The sequence below is a fragment of the Chenopodium album genome, chromosome 17 (genome assembly GCF_948465745.1).
Source record: "Chenopodium album chromosome 17, dcCheAlbu1.1, whole genome shotgun sequence".
Lineage (NCBI taxonomy): Eukaryota > Viridiplantae > Streptophyta > Magnoliopsida > Caryophyllales > Amaranthaceae > Chenopodium > Chenopodium album.
The window spans coordinates 38,442,917-38,465,193 of record NC_137850.1 but is presented as its reverse complement, the minus strand read 5'-3'; the positions used below and the strand labels follow the sequence as shown (position 1 = coordinate 38,465,193).

General features: G+C 35.2%; 2 protein-coding genes across 2 annotated transcripts; one reads left to right on the top strand and one right to left on the bottom strand.

Annotated features, from left to right (window-relative positions):
• The first annotated feature begins 1,900 nt into the window (after nt 1-1,900).
• LOC145587922 (ATP-dependent 6-phosphofructokinase 3-like) lies at nt 1,901-7,752 on the top strand. The gene is made up of 13 exons (XM_081644569.1): nt 1,901-2,414; nt 3,603-3,649; nt 3,756-3,795; nt 4,218-4,280; nt 4,387-4,524; nt 4,801-4,959; nt 5,039-5,092; nt 5,186-5,254; nt 5,359-5,488; nt 6,102-6,367; nt 6,776-6,821; nt 6,929-7,083; nt 7,471-7,752. The coding sequence occupies exons 1-13, from the start codon at nt 2,232-2,234 to the stop codon at nt 7,606-7,608; spliced, it is 1,488 nt and encodes a 495-aa protein (XP_081500695.1). The 5' UTR covers nt 1,901-2,231; the 3' UTR covers nt 7,609-7,752.
• A 769-nt stretch (nt 7,753-8,521) lies between these two features.
• Nucleotides 8,522-20,017, bottom strand: LOC145587921 (uncharacterized). The gene is made up of 15 exons (XM_081644568.1): nt 19,248-20,017; nt 18,994-19,049; nt 18,379-18,437; nt 18,056-18,127; nt 17,705-17,788; nt 17,369-17,476; nt 16,457-16,519; nt 14,611-14,691; nt 13,391-13,456; nt 13,152-13,307; nt 12,541-12,615; nt 11,350-11,388; nt 9,652-9,734; nt 9,218-9,290; nt 8,522-8,949 (listed from the first exon to the last, which is right to left on the bottom strand). The coding sequence occupies exons 1-15, from the start codon at nt 19,931-19,933 to the stop codon at nt 8,782-8,784; spliced, it is 1,869 nt and encodes a 622-aa protein (XP_081500694.1). The 5' UTR covers nt 19,934-20,017; the 3' UTR covers nt 8,522-8,781.
• Between the last annotated feature and the right edge of the window lie 2,260 nt (nt 20,018-22,277).

Below are 22,277 nucleotides of genomic sequence, written 5' to 3'. Positions count from 1 at the left end.
GCATACACAATTGCACATCTATATCTATCTATACTTTTATATTATAATAAAAAACGTTCCTAATACAAGATATGTGCCACGTGGCACCCTTCACATGTATTAGAAGTATGTCACGTCACCGTAATATGCCACATAATCCATTGTATTGTAAACATGAGTTCAAATGCAATGAAAATAATTATCACAAGGTTTGAACACAAGACCAATAATAAATGAATTAATGTTCTTACCAACTTTGCTATCTTTTCATTATGCTTCATATTCAATTGTAATATTATTAAATATTTTAATTTGTACAAGACATCAATTTGAGAGCATTTATTTAATTTCATTAGTTATTATTGTCCACCTTTTTTTTTTTTTTTTTTTGTAACTATATAATTTATGATTTTATAGCCTAAATAATAATATGTATTGATATTCAAAGCAAAACTCGGTGCATCGTCGGAGGCCACACACTAGTTAATTTAGTTAATGACCGTATATTTTGTCTATGTGACAAATGTGAGGCTTAATTCTATCAAAGCAACTTTGACTTAAAATTATTTTGGCAATATGTAAATAATAACAAGGATAAACACTCATAAACTATACCCTAATTCCATCCTCACATTTAGAGGAAGAGGCCAAACTTTTGTCATCGTCTAACTCAAATACAATTATCTTCGTCGTTTTTGTCATCTTCTATCAATTTCATTTTCTTAAATGATATCTTATTTTAACACAATGTTTTTCATCACACGAAATTTTATTAAATTAAATTATTTTTACTAAAATTAATTTGTTTTCACTAGTTTGCTACCGTATTTATACATTGAAATTAATAATTTTTACGAGTACAAAATTAAACTTATTTTTGCTTAATTTAAATTATAATTACTGAGCATTATATTTTTACAGCAACTTTTTGATGCAGCAGGCCACACTATGCGGCAGGGGTTAACTGAGTTTTTTTGTTAGGGGTTACCTGAGTTTTTCAGTTAGGGGTTACTTGAATTTTTCAGTTAGGGGTTACTTGAGTTACTCGGTCAAGGGTTGCTTGAGGGGTTCACTCGGTTAAGGGTTACTTAATCAAGGGTTACTCAATTTTCTCAATCAGGGGTTACTCGAGTTTCTCGGTCAGGCCGCATACAAAAAATTGTGACTCAAGTAACCCATAACCGAGAAACTCAAGTAACCCTGGCAACTCGAGTAACCCCTGACCGAAAAAGTTGAGTAACCCGTGACTGAGAAACTCAAGTAATCCCGAAAACTCGAGTAACCCCTGACCGAGAAACTCAAGTAACCCCGAAAACTCGAGTAACCCCTGACCGAGAAACTCAAGTAACTCCAAAAAATCAAGTAACCCCTGACCGAATCAAGGTGAATCATCCTTTGTTTGTATATCTAAGGGCAAGGAGGGAAGATGAAAGAATTGAAAAGATTCATTTTACTTTCCCTTTTAATAAACTAAATCCCAAGGAAAATTGAGATTCACCTTTTCTCTCCCCTCACCTTCTTTTCCCCTCCCTCCTTTTCTTTCCCTTCCCTTTTCCTTCACTATTATTATCCAGACATGGGGTAAACAAATGAATATAAAAACAATTCCTAGATAAAGTTTCTCCTCACAAAGTCAAAATCCAAAAGTAAGGAGTTATTCTGATTTACTAAATTGAACTGATTGGAGCTGAATTGAATTAAATTGTACACATTTTAAAAGGTAAAATTAGTATAGCACTATTTATAAGAGTAAGCTTGTACTTTTTACAAGTAGGATACACTCGAGTGTTATATCCACTCGGAGTGTTAGACTAACTTTAACCTGAAAAGGTGCCGCAGTGCCGGGTTGGATTTTATGTACTCCGTACTAGATAACTCATGCCATGATCCCATCCCATGTTTATTTATTTTTGTTAAAGAATCCAAATGAAAAACAAAAAAATGAAAAACCAAGTGTCAAAAAGACCAAAACCGTTTGTGCTCCCCTGGTTTATTTGAGTCACCTTTATTCCTCCCCTTTCTTCTCTCTTACTTCTTCTTCTTCTTCTTCTACTACCAAACTTCACAATTTCACATACATCACTCTTCCTTTTCTCCACCCTTCTCATTTCTCCGACACACCGCTTTCTCTCTCCTCACCACCACCCGCCACCTGTCCACCTTCTCCACCGTCTGATCTTCCCTTACTCTGCACCTTACTCTACTAGATCAAATCCCAATCACACTTTCAATTTCTTGGGTTTTTCTATGCTATGGAATCCTCCAATACTTCCGGTGCACCCTCAAATCCCACCGTTGGATCTTCCAACAATGGCGTGATTAGTTTCGACGGCTGTGTTTCTTCGACACATCTCATGCCCAAGATTGTTCAAGGACAGTGTGGGTTTGTTCTTGAAGATGTTCCTCATTTGTCTGATTATCTCTCCAATCTCCCTGTAATTTTCTTCCCTTAACTTTTTATTTAATCTTAATCTTAATTTTAATGATAATTTTATTTCATTTTTTTTTTTTTTTGATAATCTATTGCATATTTTTAGTTTAATTTGTTTTTAATGAAATAATTTGTTTTTGCTAAATATGGGGGTCCGAATATTTTGCAAATGGGTCCAATCCATTTTTATTAAAAAGTCAATGCAAAAAGTTGTATTATGAATTATGGACATTTAATGTAATACTAGGTTTTAATTTTTGTTCTGTCATTTTCAAGAAAAAGGATGATATGGGACAATTTTGTTGGAATAATTCTAACTTATATTGTGAATTTAGCATAGTGTTACATAACTAATATTATTGGTAATATTTGATCAAATATGCATCCATTTGTTTTGTGAAAAAAATTATATCGGCTAAAATCATTATAGAAATTTAATTTGCCAAGATTATTATTGTTTTGGGTAGTTAATGTACTCCATAGTAATTACGCTATGAAATATCAAATGTGGATTATTATTTTTGGGATGGAACAAGTACTCCCTCCGTCCCTTTATTACATTTCTATATGTAAAATTACACGGGAATTAAGGAAATAGGAATAAAACAAAAAACAATAAAACAAAGTATAATGGAAATTACAAGACATTAATTGATGTCTTTGAGTAAAACAAAGATAGAATAATATTTAATGATGCACATGTCATCAATCCTTTGAAAAGAAAAAGGACCAATAATATTTTTTGGTGGAAAAAAAAAAAAGACTAATCATATTCATCTAAATTGATGCACATGGATTCTGAATTTTTTAAAGCTTGAATGAAGGAGGAGTGAGAAAATAAGAGTGAAAAGTAGAAAATAAGAGTGAGAAATTAGAGAAAGCATTAATTACAAAACAGAAAAGTAGGGATAATTTGGGATATTTAGTAAAAATTTACTTACTAAAAAAGGAAAGTAGGAATGTAATTTTGAAATACCCAAAAAAGAAAGCAGGAATGTAAAAAAGGGACGGAGGGAGTACTCCGCAATTCTTTAGTGGTAGTCATGGAGTAGTATGTTTTCGCTCCAAAAATAAAAGGGTCGTTCATTATTTCGGAATAGAGGGAGACAGGGAGTAATTCTTTAGTGTGTGCAATATATGTATTATTTGGTTTTTGTTGATTTTGTGACAATTTGATGGTTGGGTTTTGCAGACCTATCATAATCCGTTGCAAGACAATCCCTCATATTCTGTTGTCAAGTAAAGTTTTCTAAGCATAACTTGTTTATTTCTTTCTGTAAATGTGATTTTTGAACATGCTATAGTTTTTGGTAATTTGCTAAATTTTAATTTTTCTTGTTTATAGGCGGCATTTCGTAAATGAAGAAGATACAGTCACTCAGACGGTAATGGCTTATACCCTCTTTTTGTTGCTTGAATTGCATAATGTAGTGAATGATTAGTACCATTTATGTTGTTGAATTTGAAGAATGCATATTATTCTTATATTTTTTTTATTGGATTTTGAGAAACTTATGCTTGTAGTCTTTTTTTTTTTCTTTTTTTTTTTTTGAAAATATTAAATTCCAAATAATTTGAGAATTGACATCTGCCAAAGCTATTTTGTAGAAATTGTTGAAAAATAGGAAAGGAAATTCGAACTTAATCTGATTAAATTTTAGTCTCCCTAATTATATCATGAATGTAATTTGGAATAAAATTATTCCTAATACATTCTGATATAGTTGAATCATGTCTCAAATGATCTGAGTTTCTGAATTTTGATGTTTTTTTTTTTTTTTTTTTTTTTTTTTTTTTTTTTTTTCAGATTGTTGTTCATGAAGATAGTCCAAGAGGGACACATTTTAGGCGTGCTGGACCTCAGCAGAGGGTAATGAACATTTCCTGTTTCTCCTGGTTTATATTTTGTTTTATATAATTTTCTCTTTATCGGTGTTGTTTTCTATTTATGTATTTTGAATTTTGTTGTGTCACAGGTTTATTTTGAAGCTGATGAAGTGCAAGCTTGCATTGTGACATGTGGTGGTCTATGTCCTGGTTTGAACACAGTTGTCCGAGAATTAGTATGTGGTTTATACCATATGTATGGCATCACTAGAGTACTTGGTATTGAGGTAAGTCCTCATGTTTAATAATTTTTCATCTCCCTTTAATAAGAGTGCTGCGATTCCACTAAAAATAGTTCCTAGACCTTTCTTAGAAACGAGGTTCTGTTTAAATATGCAATAATATATCTAATTCAATGTTCACTGTATGTTTTCTGTTTCTGAGAATATCTTAGGATATTTTCATTAATTAGTTCTAAAAATTTCTAATGCACGCAAGTTCAGAGTCATATTTGATCGTGAATTGGATTTTCGTCTTACATGAGTGTTTTTTGATGCATGCAGGGAGGCTATAGAGGTTTTTATGCTCGAAATACTGTATCATTAACTCCCAAATCTGTAAACGACATCCACAAACGTGGTGGAACAGTCCTTGGTACTTCACGAGGAGGCCATGATACCACAAAGATAGTTGACAGCATAGAGGATCGAGGGATTAATCAGGTACACACTAGTACATACTTCACAATGTAGCATGTTTCGTACCTTTAATGATATGAGATTTGTTACTTTTGTGTTACAGGTATACATAATTGGAGGTGATGGTACTCAAAGAGGGGCATCTGTGATTTATGAGGTATATCAATTTGTCAATATCTGCTTTTTAAAGCTCACAGACTTATGGACAGCAACTCTCATTGCTCTTAGCTCTTCTGATCAAATCTTTCAGGAAGTCAGAAGACGAGGACTAAAAGTTTCTGTTATTGGGATCCCCAAGACCATTGACAATGATATTCCGGTATTTACATATTTCATTCTTTTGTTGTGTGCTTGGAAGTGTGTTTTCTATTTGAAATTTTAGATTCAGCTGCGAGAGTTGCTGACTTTTATTCATCATTTCAGGTTATAGACAAGTCCTTTGGTTTTGACACTGCTGTGGAGGAGGCGCAAAGAGCAATTGATGCAGCACATGTGGAAGCTATGAGTGCGGAACATGGTGTGGGTGTTGTTAAGCTAATGGGGCGTGATTGTGGTAAATTTCTGGCTTCCCTATCTTACTGTGACTAATGACGGATGAACATTTTATATTTCACTGTTTATGTTGATTTACTTTATTGTTGGGTGGGCTGATAAGAATTGCCCGGGCCTTCTTCAATTAGAAGATTTAGTCAAGGTCATGAGAGACCTTTTAAAGAGTTAAGAGTATATATAATGTAAATGCTATGTTTGAGATATTCACCTCCCCAAATTTCAATTATGTTTCAAATAAATATTTATGCATCTTGGTAATTTTGGAAAGCTTGGAACCTGCCCCTGTTCATATTTTCGTCTTTTACCAATTCAAATATTCAATAGCTTGGCTAGTATTATTAGAGGGGGTGGATGTTGACTTTCTTAAGTGGTGACTAATTATTGTGCAGAATCTACATAAGTATATTGGTTGCTTCTAGATAATCTTCCATAAAAAGTACCAAGCAAGGCTGTATCTATATTCTAATATGCCGCTGGTGGATAGGAACGAGTATTGACATAGTGACGATAGTGTGACTGTTATGTCAGTAACTATTTTTAGATTGTTGGGCAGTTCTTTTACTCAATTATTCTGTTATTCTACAATTAAACACGGATTTGATCAACTTGTGCAGGATTTATAGCTCTGTATGCAACTCTTGCCAGCCGAGATGTGGATTGTTGCTTGATCCCAGAATCACCATTTTATCTTGAAGGACCTGGTGGACTCTTTGAATATATGGAGAAAAGGCTCAAAGAAAATGGGCATATGGTCATTGTCATAGCTGAGGGTGCAGGACAGAATCTTCTTTCAGAATGCATGCCTAATACGGATGCAAAGGATGCCTCTGGGAACAAGCTGTACCAAGATGTTGGATTCTGGATATCACAGAAAATAAAGGTTGGCATTGTTGATTATAGTATCTTAACTCTTTGGGATATATAGGTGCGTGATTATAGGCTACATTATCTCATAGCTCGCTGATTCGTCTTGGTCTTGCAATCATGTTATTAGCTACTTTTTGCGCGGCATAATGATTTATTTGCAATTATGAGGATTCAAATTTTTGAAATGAGTTTTTCATATGTTACCTGCATTGAGAATATATGTCCAGAAGGCTAGAGGATTTTCTTTTAAGACATGGATCTGTTATCATTCCCATATAGCCAAGGCTTGCTTGTTCTCAATTTCATTTTCCTTATATTCGCTGTTGATGTTAAGTTATACTCCACAAACTTTGGTTTGATTCTTTGTGTCACAATCAAAATTTTTCTATGTAAGGAATTATAATTTTTTTTATTTTTGTAGGATCATTTCAAGCAGATCGATTGGGTGATAAATCTCAAATACATTGGTTTGTTCTCAAATCCTCTCTGAACCCTTACCCCCCCTAGAAGGGCCAGAACTCTGCCTGATAGCTATACTGACTCTTTCATTTGACTGTTATGTTCTCTTTGGCAGATCCCACGTATATGATCCGTGCAGTTCCTGCGAATGCTTCAGATAATGTTTACTGTACACTACTTGCACAGAGTGCAGTTCATGGTGCAATGGCAGGGTTCACAGGGTTCACTGTTGGGCCAGTTAACAGTCGACATGCGTACATACCGTTCCAGGTATTGCCATTTATCCTTCAATGTTTTGATCAAAGCATTGTTGTTGTTGCACCTAATTATGGTACATTTTCATTATAAAAATGCTGAGGAGTACATATTTTTTTTGGTATCAGTTTTAGAATGCACCCCTTACTGTCCTCATTAATTAAATGTTAGAAGTATACTCGTCTGAATGCCTTCTACATTTTTTGTGATATTTTAATATATATTGATTGTACATTTGTCTTCCTAGAGAGTAAGGTAATTTGGCAGTTTTAAGTAGTAGGATACAAATTTCACATGCCATTGGTGATGTCTGGGTAATTGAAGCATATATGTGCTTTGTGAAATTCCTAAATACCTGATGGTTTTCTTACCTCTGATTTATATATCTGCCTTCTTTTGCAGCGAATTACCGAGAAGCAAAACAAGGTTATAATAACTGACAGGATGTGGGCTAGGCTCTTGTCCTCCACCAACCAGCCAAGTTTTTTGGATCCTGAGACCATTGAAGGATTGAAGAAAGAAGAGCACAAGCAGACATAATAGCTTGAGTAAGAGAAGCTGATGAATTTCCTTAAAGGAAAGAAGACTACGTTTTCTGTACATTTCAATATGCTTGATATCCTGTAAAACATATACCATGAGAGGGTTGTTGAGGTTTTTATGCAGTCACTGAGAAAGATCTAACTGAAATCTTGATTGGATGGCGGAAGCTATATGACTGTGCTAACACTTCACCACTGGGATTCATCAAATTTTGAAAAATGCATGTCAGTGAGATGTTTAATGTAAACAATTTTGTTTCTGATAATTTTTTCTTAAATTAGGTGATTTGTTCTTTGAGATGGCCTTGTAAAAAATTGAGACATTTCCAGTTGTGCTTTGTACCTTTTAAACCCATAATTGGTTCATAGTGCCTTGTACAACTCCTACGCCTATGGTTTTAAGGTCCAACTTTTGCATAAAAAATATGGAATTGCTTGGCCTGATTATTCAGGGAATATACTCCATAGATGATACCCCTTCTCTCCTTGCACGTGCCATGTCGAGCAAGCATTGAAATTTTACATTTCATTTTTTTTTTGAAATCCAGAAACTAATAAAGCTTAATTAGGCTATCCAAATGGACAAAATTTTACATTTCATTATTTACGTTTTTTATTCCTTGAGCCTTTCAGTGTGCAGAATCAAGATTGCTAATCGATTAAAAATCTTGTTCTATAGTACCACCAAAAGTTCCACCACAATTCCACAAGTATCTGAAATTCCTGCAACCCTCCAAAATGTCACCAAAGTTCTGTATCATCACAAAAGTTAAAAGTTCTATAGCACCTTTTTATGTATCACAAAAGCGCGAAATCAACTATGAGTCTCTTTTCATTCAATAATTGAAAGACAATAGAGAAGGCCTTGGTATTGACAAAGTTCAGATGTAAAACTACCCATAGGGCTCCAATATTTTATATTAGCATTATCAGTAGACAAAATTGCACATGTGCATTTCAACCATGTGCTTGTTCAGTACATGAATGAACCGACTCTAGTGAGCTTCGTCCTTAAATAGAGGTAAAATCGAATATACATGAGTGCATCTAATAATCTATCTATGTCATATTTACATTCCACCAGATTCTTACACAACAATACAACATAATATCAATGTTACATATGCTTATAAGATGCCAAAAAAATGAGAAAAGTTTATGGTTTCTCTTCTCAAGTACTGAATACTTTATCAATGACTTCTTTCAGGTTCTTGCATCCCACTACCTGTAACCCTTCAAAGCCGAGAGCTGCTATGGCTTTTTCAGCCGACTTTGGAACAATGCATGTTTTATATCCAAGTTTAGCCAAAGTATTAACCCTTTTTTCAATTCTCGAAACCTGCAAAGAAGTTTTCGGTCAAAATATAGACTAACATAACATTCTAAGTTAAGAAGGGGGTGTGAATAAACAACAGACAATTTATGGAGCATTATATACACGCTTAGAAAAATCAGTGGTCAATTGGTCATAGAGAAATAGAAATAGATTATGTGAGATTATGTCACTTCCTCAATAGGGCAAGCATTTTTAATAAATTGTTGGAAATTTACTTCAGTTGCATATTTATATTGGCAAAAAATTGATTTGGCAAGAGCCTCATACTTACCATTCGGAGTTCACCACCAAGGCCAATTTCTCCAATAAATGCTACATTATTTGGTAGAGGGAACTCCAGAAGACTGAAGAAGGCAAATGTAGATATGTTACTTCGAATTTGATAACAAGAAAAGGATAGCTATAGTTTTTTGAGCAATATACACATTACAGAACTCACGAGTAAGGCATATATCACCAACCAAAAACCGAGACTCCTCACCAAGATGACAAGAAATTAAAAAAGACTCTAGAAAGAATATGAAAAGGCTGGACAACACAAGTCTCTAAAAGTGTAGTGGAGAGCCAAGAGAAATGGTTGGATAAGAGCTTAGAATCAGGATATCAGTACACTACTGCGGTCATACCAAACCTAGTAACATAATTTCTCTCTAAATGCCAGAAAATTTGGTGAGACAAATGAGCCAACAAAAAAAGAAAACATGCCTGCTGCAAATTGCCGCTGCCACAGCAAGATCTCCTGCAGTTTCAGTGAGAGATACTCCACTAACAACATTAAGAAAAACACTCTACAAAAAAGAAGTTACATTAGCATATAGCACATACAGAGATGAAATTCCAACAGGCTACAATTACCATGAACTTACAACAGTTAAAAAAACAAAAATGAATTATAACAAAACTATATCCAGTGTACCAGACTCTAGCTTGGAAATGAGTTCCACAACCAGCACATAGTAAAATCAGTAATACATTAATCATCAGGTACAGGAAGCTAATATATTAGCATCATGTATGTTGTTTAACATGGAACAATGGCTTGTACAAATTTAGAAACAATTAAATTGGACATGTGCCCACTGTTCTGTATCCACTGTCACTGACGAGCAAGCATAAAACTGTTTTTTAACAGTATGAGTTAAAATGGGTTATTTATCTGACTAACACCCGGTTTTTGACTTTTCTCTGATCCTTGTAGTGGTTTTCTAATTATACAATGGGATTGATACTATTTGTTAAAAAATATAAAACTTTTAACAAGTCTCTTTGGTAGTTCATGAGTCTTGTGTACATATAGTATGAGTCTTGTGTACATATAGTATGAGCAGGGTGCTTCCGGAAATGCTTCTGACTTGAAGATCAGCTGCTCAACGGACGTATAGGCTTTTAGGCTACATTTCCTAACTGAGGAGAGGATCTAAGAAGTCCTACACTCCCTTGCAAGAATCCAGAAAACTAAAGACGCATTGTAATGTTTTCAAATGAACATATTGCTGATAACCTAGAGCTTTTTGGCATTTGGAGATGATCATAAAGGAAAAGAAGGGAAACAGTGCTTTAGGTTGTTCAGTTTAATTTGTATTGAAATAGATTTTCTGAAAATTCCTTTCCTACAGATAGACCAATTCAGAGACGCTGCTGACAGTTGTTCAATGCATGGAACAAAATTCTCCATTGAACTAACCAATTGAAGAAGACCCTAATATTAAGTAATCAGTTAATATAGAACTTATACTCTTAAAAAAGATGCTGAAGCCAATGAACAGTGATGTAGAACTATTTATCATGGCTCTACATTAAACCACTAGTACCAATTTTTGATACTCGACACTCTGATATGGATATGAACACTGGACATTTCCTGTATACAAATAAAAACATGCATAGTTTCCCTAATATAATCGAGTGTAATACCTGGGCATATAGTCATGTCCAACATCACTAATTGATCAGATTAACATAAATGCAAATTGAAGTAGGCACAAGATCTTTTCACAATATGCAATAAATTATGTTTTGGGACACTGCATGTTCTTGAAACATAATGCACCATTGACAAGATCCAGCTGGATTTTTTATAATTATATAACAGGATATTATATTCTCCATTCTAATTGACATCATCTTAACATTATCCTGAAACCCACCATTCATCATCCAACTATATCATACGAAGTATAATTTATAATTGAGAATTTTATGGATGCAGTATGGCTCCTGACTGAGCTATGGTTGGTTGAAGATATATTTAGCCTTACCCCAACAATTATTTTTAATTTTTTTTTTTTTAGAAAGAGAGTGAACATGAAAAAGAATTTAAAAAGATGAAAGACTAAATATGAGACTAAGACACTTTAGAGCTATAGCATGAAGCACAAGGGTAGTAGTGAAGAGAATGATTACATAGTCTTGCATTTTCAGTCCCGCTTGCTTTTTAAGAACCTGTAAACAAACAATGAAAGCATAAATAGTTCATCCATTGCACTCAATAAAATGAAAACATTCAACTACCCTAATGCGTGGTGCTATCATCCTTCAAAAAAAAAAAAAAAAAAAAAAAAAAAAAGTGTGGTGCTATCAACTTTCTACGCCATTATGTGTGAAACACTCAGTCTTCTACATAAATCCTACTTTTATCATGCCTGTCCCTAACCAAGTCACAATGAAATTCAATTCCTATAATAAGTAACACCAGCATAAAATTGTGATCTGTCAACAAACTAGTAACAGTTGTTATTTATGCTTTCAACGGTTACACCCTGTTTTTTAGAAGATAAAAACAGAGTTCTTCCCTAAATTAATGCTTCACAGCCCTTCACGGAAGCATTTTTTAACAACTATACAGTGAACTAAATTGTATTAATCCAACTGTGAAAGTAACGTATGTTAAACACTACCCTAGGGCCTAGGGGTACAGATTCCAATAATTTTCAAGTAGAAAGTCTTGGGGTTCATGGTACCAGTCGAAAGCTTTTTAAGGAACTCATCGTGATATTTTCACGGAACATTCTGTAACAGCTATAGCCAAACAAAATCCAGGATATTTAACACTTAATGGAAATATAGACCTGTGGTCCAACGTTTAATGAGGTACCCCTTGTCTTAATTTCACTGTCTAATTTTTCTTTTTTTTTTTTTTTTAAAATGAAGCTTTTCTTGATTCAATACATCGTTACCAACTGCCAAAGAAAACCAAGTAACAAACTAACACCATCATGGTGATTATTGGATAAAACAAATACTTCCTCCGCTTAATTACTAGTTTGCTTGCCTTTTCACGGTTTTTAATGCACAACTTTGATTACCAGTTCTTTAACTATGTATATTACTATATTAAGAAAGTTGATATTATCAACTTAAATAGATTTGAGAGCTATAGTCAAAATTTCCAAAGTTTGACACCCGAAAGGCAAATGTTGCAAATAACAGGGGGTAGTTATTCTAACCATTAATCAATGTACCATAACAAATAACTATATTTACTATCAAAGGAAAGATACGCAGGAACTAGACATGTATTGCAGCAGCAAGTGAAGAATAAAATTGCTGTTAACAGATATAAAAGTTAAGGAAGATCTCAACCAAAAGACGTACTGAAATAATCATATCAGCTCTGCTTGTTGAAACCCCATTAAGATGCTTGCCAATAGAGTCGGCTACACATAATGCCTGTAAGTAGAAGTGACATAAGAGTGTTGCAAAATCAAGACAAACATTTACCAGGCAACAGAAAATCAATTAATTTGAGTCGATGTCAGGAGGATAACTCAAGATGCTACTTTGTCTTGATCCAGTTGGTTGTCTCTACTTTACAACTAAGTTTTCAGTCCGGTGATTCTAATTACATAGCAGCCTTGCAAACAACCCTTAGGCTATCCTATTGGTTATATGAAAAGAGAAACTTATAGGAAGGAACTGTAAGACCACTGTTAGACGAAACTCTTAAGAAGACAAAAATGTTGATCAGCAAAGTGCATGATTGTGGGGGAAGACATCAGTTTGAACACTATTTTGTGGTGCAAAAACAAAACACTTTCATCAGATTCACATGGGAACAGTATCTAGCATATATTTTTCTGTCTTTTTAAAAGAGGATTGCAGTAGTATTAGGGCTCTAGGTGAATGGAAGGTGCGTGTGCGCCGTGCGCGCGGTGGGGGTGGGGGGACAGCTTGTAAGGATAATATTCTTATAACAAGATTTATACCTGAACTTCAATAAGAAAAGTTCGAGAGCCATCAATGATTACAGCAACGGCAATTCCAGCTAAATGGTCTGATTCTGAATGCTCCTCACTCATGAACATTTCACTAGGATTCAAAACAGCTTGCAGTCCAGATTCTGCCATTTCAAATACTCCCAGCTGCATCAGAAGTGAGATTTGAGAGCATAAGTATCTCAAGTAGGGGGTAGGGCATAATCAACAGTGAGATAATATCATAATACCTCATCAGTAGACCCAAAGCGGTTTTTCACAGAACGAAGTAAGCGGTAAGTTGAATGCTTTTCCCCCTGAAACTCGGGTGATACAACCACATCATTAGATGCAGAAAAGTAGGCTACTATATTATTTGATGGTATATCACAAAAAATAAAACACTCTGTTCTAAGAAGTATTGTCAAACTAGCCACATTTAGAAAAGGCAAAAGCATATGTTAAAACCTTGCATAGTTGCATGATTTGCCTCTAACAATAATTTGTTAGTATCTCTCTGTGTGTGTGTGTGTGTGTGCGCGTCTGTTTTAGGGGGGGGGGGGGAGATGGATGTTTAAAAGTTCCTTAAACAAGCGAATGGAATTACAATGTAACAAGTAGTGATGTGTGGTCATATGGGGATCCTTATACAACATTACACATGTAAAATCAGCCTTCTACAACATTCTTAATACTTTAAAACAGCCTTGAATAACAACATTACACAAGTAAAATCAGCCTCCAGGGACAAATCAGTGTGAAACCTGTTGAATCCTTAACAAGTTCCTTACGCTTGCAAATGGAATAACAATGTAACAGGTGGCTTTGCAAATGGGAACTCATTTTCCACAAAATATATGTGACGACGAATGAAAATTTTCTTAGATGAGAAGAATAACATTTGTAGGTGCTGTGCAGGGATCCTCATATATGGTGAATAAGCAAGCTCCAGTTGAAACATGTAGCAAGTGATGCAATAACACAACCGACAGTGTCATTTAAATTCAGTATTTTAAGGCCTTATACGCTCTAAGCAGATACATTAAATGGACTTTTAAAGTCATGAAACAAGATGTGGATAACTGAATATGAGTTTTTTCCTTTGTTCTCAAGGATCAGTATGGGAAGAGAAAGAGAAACCTTGGTTTTAAAAAGCGCGAGGCGCAAAGGGTCCTCGGAGCCTAGGCGCGAGGCACAAAGGCGCACCTCAAGGAAGAAGCTCTGAAGCGCGCGCCTCCTGGACTTCGCTACGCTACAGAGCTGAGAGGCGCTTTGGAGGACACCTCGCTTCGCCTCGCCCCTCTAGTGCGCCTAGGCGCACTTTTTAAAACTAAGAGAGAAACAAATACCACGATCAACATATAACTGTCTCATTAAACAAACCTGTGGCAGAAGAAAAATGAAAACAGCAACAAAGATGATGGAACCAGTGATTTTCCATCAAAACGTAATAACACAGGGCAAAAGGTACCTCCATATATAGCACAGTATCTACAATGTGCTCCAAAACACGAGGACCTGCAATGTCTCCAATCTTGGTCACATGTCCAATCTGTCATAAACAGAAATATAAATTTCAGGGAAACAAAAGGACCAGTGGTATTTTCACACAACATGGAAAACAGTTTAAGATGAAGATAGGCTCACTCCAAGCTAGCCGCCATTAGCAGCAAGGATGATCCTGGCCAACATTTGTAATCTGATCAGGGGTCTAATGACTTACACCAGACACCAGGCCCTTTGTTTTCCTGTCTCTAGAGTCTAGACTCTACACATGTATCTTACATTATTTCCAGCTTGCAGTGCAGTAAAGGACAGGGTAAGCAAAAGCTACATTAACTATAGTCCAGAAGCAGGTAAATCCCACCATGCCCTCAGAGTGAGAGGGGGAAAGGAGAATGTCATGATCAAAAGCAAGAAATCCTAGGCAAATTATATCCAGCACAGTCTAACTGCTGCAATGCTACCTTTATATAAGTATGTATCGAATAGTTCAAACATTTAATTGGGATTCAAGTTCAATCATACCACTCTAAAGGAAAACAAAATATAACTATAGATATCAAGGTCTAGATATGAAAACAGGTGACTGCAATTGGTCAGACAAGAGCTAGAGTGCCAGCAGGCTAAACCATTCTGCACATGAGTGATAGAGGCTATACCATTGATTTGGTGAATGCACTTATTCACATGACAATCAAATTCCCTCCTAAAACAAAGGTCAATGGCCTTACTTCTTCACATTTCTATATTCCAACAAATTCATAATCGACTAATCGTACAGCTTCATACAGGCTACAGGTATTTCAATTATCAAACAGGAGACCTTGAACTAGCATCAATGGTATGCATCTTCATGTCTAGCTTCCAGCAAAATTTGTACTTCCTCCGTTTTATATTAGATGCATCACTTTCTATAAATGGAAGTTTGAATTTAGGTGCATCACTTTCCCTTTTGGTCAATAAATTCTCTCTATCTCTCTCATATCACATGTGTCCTCTTTATTTTTACTCCTATCCCTCTACTCTAAGAATTGCCAAGGAGTCCACAATTTTAAAACTGATGCATCTAATAAAAAACAGAGGAAGTAGTAGAAATGTCAATAAAAGCTAAAGTTGCCTAGTCATGTCAAAAGAAAAGGTCTTAAAACATAAAACTGAAACTAGTGGACAAAAGCTTACTTTTATCAAGATATGGAGTTCACTTCATGGATATTAACCAAGTGAGGAATGTGGGCTTTGATGGTTCCACAATTTCTTTTGATAGATTAAAAATAAAAATGTTTTATACTCCCTCTGTTCCATAATAAAGTGCTAGTATTCTTTTTAGGGGCGTCCCACAATGTTGTGTCTGTTATAATATCTCTATATTTATTTTACATAAGTTTACCATAATACACCTTTTTGTGAATCAAATTTATTTTTTTACCTTTCCCATATTATATGTCCCTACAATTTCCCAAATTTTCGTGTCACTATTTACCTTTTCACCTTCCCCATATAAAATACCCATATATCCAAAGATTCACCAAATGTCATCATTAATTTTTTCCATAGAAATTAGAATACACCACTATATTTAAGAATATTACATACTCTTACTACCTTGATTACTGTGAAAATTAGGAAACATGCACTATATTATGGAACAGAAGGAGTATTAACCCCCTTTTTTTTGGCATCGGTTTGACTATGTAAGTGGTTAAATGGAGTTAAATATTGTGTAAGTAGGGTTTGTTGGGAATTAAAAAGCAATAGAAAAGAGATAATGGGGTACTAGATAATATCTGCCTGATGTTATTACAGTCCATACTTACCAGCAGAATAGGGATGCCTGTCTTCTTTGAAAATCGAAGCAATGCTGCCGTACAATCCTTCAACTGTCATCACAACATCAGTATCAGTAGTCTACCTACAGCTACCCAGAGTAGGTCAAATACTGATGTAACTTTAAGAAATAGTCAACCTCTTTAGCAATGCTGAATAAAAACAACGGAAATTGATTTTGGCACACCCTTATGTGAGAAGAGCATAGAAAACTATGCTTTCACATAGAGGTGTGCCAAAATCATTTCCCAAAAACAACTGCTTCTTATTCTTTTTTTTTTTTTTTTTTTTTTTTTTTTTTGGGAGAGAGGAGGGGGGGGGGGGGGGGGGGCGGGGTAATATTTAAGCTTTCAGTTCTAAGCATGGCACTATGGCAGGAGCACAAACTCTAAAGTACATAGAGCATTTTAGCATTTCAGTATCACTGTATCAGACACTTTTAGACAGCTTTATCAGCTATTAGGTAGGCTTTTTTCTTCTTTTTTTTTTTTTTTTTTTTTTTTTTTTTTTTTTTTTTTTTTTTTTTTCAGTTATAGCACATAAATTAATGATACTAGCATTTATGAAACTTATTGTGTCCACATGCAAACACAGAGAAACAGCATACAGCCATACATTCCGCTTTCTAGCTTCCAAACTAGGAAGTGGCAAAGACGACTGAAGTTTCTGAAAAGATAGTTTATTTTGAGTAATAATAATGATGAGGTGGCAATGAAATTAGGAAAGAATTTCCATTAGCATCATAGAGTATTACATGCTTCAACCTCATTTGGGGTCAATTATTCAGAGGCAGCAGGACAAAAAGAGCAAGAACTTAAACAATCTGGTTATTATCAGCACATTAGGTACTGAGAAGTTTCTAAAGCACTTTTCTAGCTCAAGCACATACACCCAATAAATACCTGCGACATTCCTCCTGGACTTCCCGTCACTCCTTGCAAATATATAGTCTGAATGGAGTCGATGACCACAGCCCGTGGGCAAAGAAGTGACACCTTTTTCAAAATATCCTATAAAATGAATAAAAATCAATCTTTTTGGACTAATGGACTTCATAGCTGTAATCCCAAAAGCAAGGTTAGAAAACACCCACTTTAACTCCAATATCAAATTATAAAATAAATAAAAATATATACTACGTACAAGGTTTATGACAAACAATAAAACTATGAGAGTCATGAAGTAAACCATAGAGATCATCATTTAAGGCTTTAAACTTAAGGGAAATATCGATAAACCTCAACATCAGTGCTTGAATACAGAAACAAGTCCTCTGCATTAATGCTCAGCCGATCTGCTCTGTTTCCAATTTGCTCAATACTCTACAAACAAATATGCAACATATAATGATTGGTGCAAAAAGAAATCCTTATAGCAAGATTGATGAGCCTGTAGCTTATAAGTACTGGAAAGTTTTATTCTTTCTGTCTAGATTAGTTCATTTGGCTTTCATGAATGTCGTCATCATATTGGGAGCAAGAGCAACTTGGATATTGTAAGTGTCCCTCTTCTTCCCATTTTCCATTCATGAAACACAAGTATTATAAGCACGAAATCATGCTGTTTTCAGTCTTTTCACAGACACTAACCTCTTCACCAGAGATGTAGACCACCGGTGCGCTTTCAGAATTATCAGGACTTTCTGCTATTAAGGCAGCAATCTTCATTTAGAATATAGCTTGTCAGTGAAACATAAAATATTGTAATCTTCAAGAATAAGGAAAGTGAAGCTGTGCAAAAAAAAAAAAAAAAAAGCAAAGCAAAGCCAAAAACTAAAATAAAATATGTAACCACAAAGAACAGGTAGGGTAAACCCCCACCCGTCCCCCCCCCCCCCCCCCCCCCCTCCTCTCCCTCCAATCCATACAAAACGAACACAAGGATTGCTAATTTCATGATCAAAATGCCATACCTGCAATAACAGGGTGCTCTTGCCAACGCCAGGATCACCACCAACCAGAATCAGTGAACCTAGAAAGATAAGATTTGTAACTGCTCTGCACTTAGCACATACTAGCAAAAACGAGGATTATCTCACTGCATATATCCATTAATATTAAATTGAAGCAAGAGAGGATGAAAACATGGAGACAATGATTGACTCTTGATAAGCAAAAATATATGTACCATATAGTAGTGTTGCTTATGAAAATCATAGTAAGAGTTTAATATATGTATCATAGTAACAAATAGTAATGTAATTTCAAATTGCTTCATTGCTTGCTCCATTGATGTATGCATTAGGAATAATTCGGATGTTCTTTAGGTAGATAACAATTAATTAGACAGAGTTAACAGCATTAAGGACATTTTTTTAAATGTAACATTTCAGCTCATATGTTGAAATCTTTCAAAAAAAAAAATGATACCCTTTTCAGTTTCCTCATAGGGCATTCCCCTCCCTTCACAAACCACCTCATTCACCACCTCATGACTGATCTCCATTATGAAACTAGAGAACAATTAAAACTCGTGAACATACAGAACAAACCACAATAAAAGACCGGTAAAACTAGTCTATATATACCTGGCACAACACCACCACCAATCACTCTAGAAAATTCACCTCCGAATGTACCGTACCTACAAACATTAAATCAAATAGCATAGCCAATGCTCAGCAGGAAGCACAAACCACTCTACAGTCTAATGAACCCCAAAGCAATCAATTCATGATTCTGTAAAAAACTCTTTCAATAAGGGTTTTGAGGGTTTTGCAATGCATAAATATAAAATATATGAATGAAATTCCAGCATTAACACAAACATTTAAAAACTTACAATTGAATCCTCCATTCAGAAGGATTAACACCGCGGTTCACATCCCCTAACCTCACCGGACCACCTTGCCTAGCATTCTGCTCAGGCAACCAAGACTTCATTGCATTCTCGGAAACCTCGAACCCACTAACCTTTCCTCCATCCACACCTTCTTTCACTAAAAAGGGCTTCAAAGTACCAAAGTTTTTGCAAGCATTACAAGCCCCCCACCATTTCGCTTCAGTATGCCCACAATCAGAACATACCCAATACTCCTTACTCTTCCCCTTCTTCCCTTTCACCACATAACCACCCGTAATCGGACCATCCGAGTAGTTCGGAATCGAATTCACTCGATTTTCAACCGATTCTTCTTCAGAATCACTCGTTTTAGGGTTAATTGAATCGGGGCCAAACATGGACCAAACCCTAGCGGGTTCAGAATCTGGGGAATTTAATGGGGTTTCTTCGGTTCGACCATTGAAGGAGAGAAGAGGAGATTCAGGGGATAGTCGACGATTGACTGTGTGAATTAACCGAGAATTCAAAGGAGGTTGAAAATGGCGGGAAAATTGAGGGTTTTGGGGAAAACGATTGTGGAAGAATTTGCAGTTAGTAGGAGGAGAGAGAAAATGGAAGCCATTGAAATTGAGATTGTGAAATTGAGAACGAAGTAAGCGGAAAGTAGCCATGTCTGAAGCTTTCATGCAGAAGGAAGAGAGAGAAAATGGAGGTTTAGAGGTTGTACAGTTGAAAAGGGGAAACGCGCGAAACTGCAGAGAGGAGTTAGGTTGTTAGTACTCACTAATGGAGTTATGGTACTACTACGGGTCTACAATAATTCCTAAATAAGTTTAGGTGTCACGTGTCACGTTAAGTATATGGAATATTATATTACTAGCCAATAACCTTTATCATATTATATGTAATTTTATTAAATTAAATATAATTAATGATTTTATTTATGAAATTAATGTAGAAATTCGGGGCATTGCCCGAGGCCTATAGTAAAAACTAGTTGAGTGATTAAAAAGAGTAAACAGACAAATTAATTATACTACTGTAAATTTTAAACTGTAACTACCCTGCTTTTAATAATTTTATTAATAGTGATAAAATTACTTTCAATTAATTTGTCCGTTTGACTATTTTAACATCTTTAAGTTGCGTGTCATACTGTCATGAGTGTGTTGCAATTAAATAAGAAATTGTCGTGGTTAATTTGGTTATCACTAAACAATTACGTTATTGTAATTTAGTTAAGTTATCTTATTATTAATGGTATACCGTAAAGAGTTTATTGTTTTGTATACATAACAATCTAATAAAATATCCGTGCTTTTTTTTTTTTTTTTTTTTTTTTTTTTTTTTTTTTTTAAACGAACTACTAAAATTTTATTATATCCTGAATTTCTAATGCTTTGCTAATACCATACAATCTAATTGATAAAGTTTTGGAAAATATTGTCAATTCACTTCAATAAACTAGCGGAAAGTGCAAAGCCTTGGGAAATAAGTCAAATACGAGTTAAGAATCCTAATAACACGAGACTAGGAAACAAGATATGAACAAAACTATCTGTTTCCTAAACACAACAAAACTTCCCTAAATCTCGTATTCTCACTAATCCTATCTTTGAGCACAGGAAGAAAAGAGTGAACATCTTATAGAGGAATACTGATAATAATAATAACTCAATTATTTTTAGTGGGTAGCTTATTCGAGTTTGTCAATGGAGGAAAAGGTTGAGCAGCATCTTAGCCTTTCGTCACTCATAAAAACACCGTGCCTTTTGTATACACATGAATCTAACAACCATGTCCAGACGTTTCACTCCATATCGGGGCCATCACTTGAAGATGACAGCAGTAGATCTTGTGTCAAAAGTATCCCTCAATTGCGCGGCAAATCTATACATGGTTGTTTTTACAATGAATGGTTGATTCTACTAGATGATTTGAGGAACGAAGCAAACTTCTCTATCTTTAATTTATTTACCTTACAGACCATACATCTACCTCCGTTACAAGCTCCACCTCGTAGTAAACTTTTCAAAGTCAAGTGCACCCTCAAATCACCCCCAGATTGTGATGATTGTGTGTTGCTGTTTTGTTTTTCTTTGAGCGAAATTTGCCCAACTTTTATCTTTTCCTGCCGCCCTGCACACCCTAACTGTACTTGGGTCTCATTACAAACATTCGGGTGTAATGGTCATAGTGATGTATTTGTCTATAACAAGGTCATGTACGTCTCTGCTATCATGTATGTCTCTGCTATAATGTCGTATGTTAAATTCCGCGAGATAGATGATGGTACAAATACACTCACCTTTGGGCCATCGCGAATCCCTAAGCTAAACCTAGAGACTCTGGATCTTGTCTACCCTGTACAATATTTGATTGAACCTTGTCAACGTCTTTACCATATTTCCTTACATTCAACCTGCGCATATGACAATGAAGTTACGGAAGTTAAAGTATTCGAGCTGGATTTAGACGGAAAAAACTGGAGGCAGATTAATTCTTTGGATGGCAGAGCTTTTTTCCTAGGCCCTAATTGTTGTACTTGGTGTTGGGGAACAATACACGCGCCTGAATCAAGAGGAGGTATCCAGGGGAATTGTATCTACTTTTGTCATCAATCTATAAAAGATAAACAATTTTATACGTACATGTACAACCTACTTGATAATAGTTTTATGACACTCCGGCCTTGTTCGAACTCATTAAGGCCTAGCAGCCAATCAAAGGTAAACTTTTTTTTTTTGATAGTGTTAAAAATCAATTTCGTGTATTTTTGTGGTGTTAAAAATCAAAATTTCCTTTTAATTTTTCCTCAGGTTATCAACAAATAATGAATTGAAAAATGGAATTGAGCAAGTGGATATCTACCAAGGGGTTATTGATCATAAAATGATACAACACGAAAGCAGGGTCACTAAGCTTCCTCTACACTTGATAGAGTTGATTTCAAAGCATATGCGCTTATTTGATTATTGGAATTTTCGAGCTAGTTGCACGGATTTCCGATCAGTATGTCCTCCGCGTCAA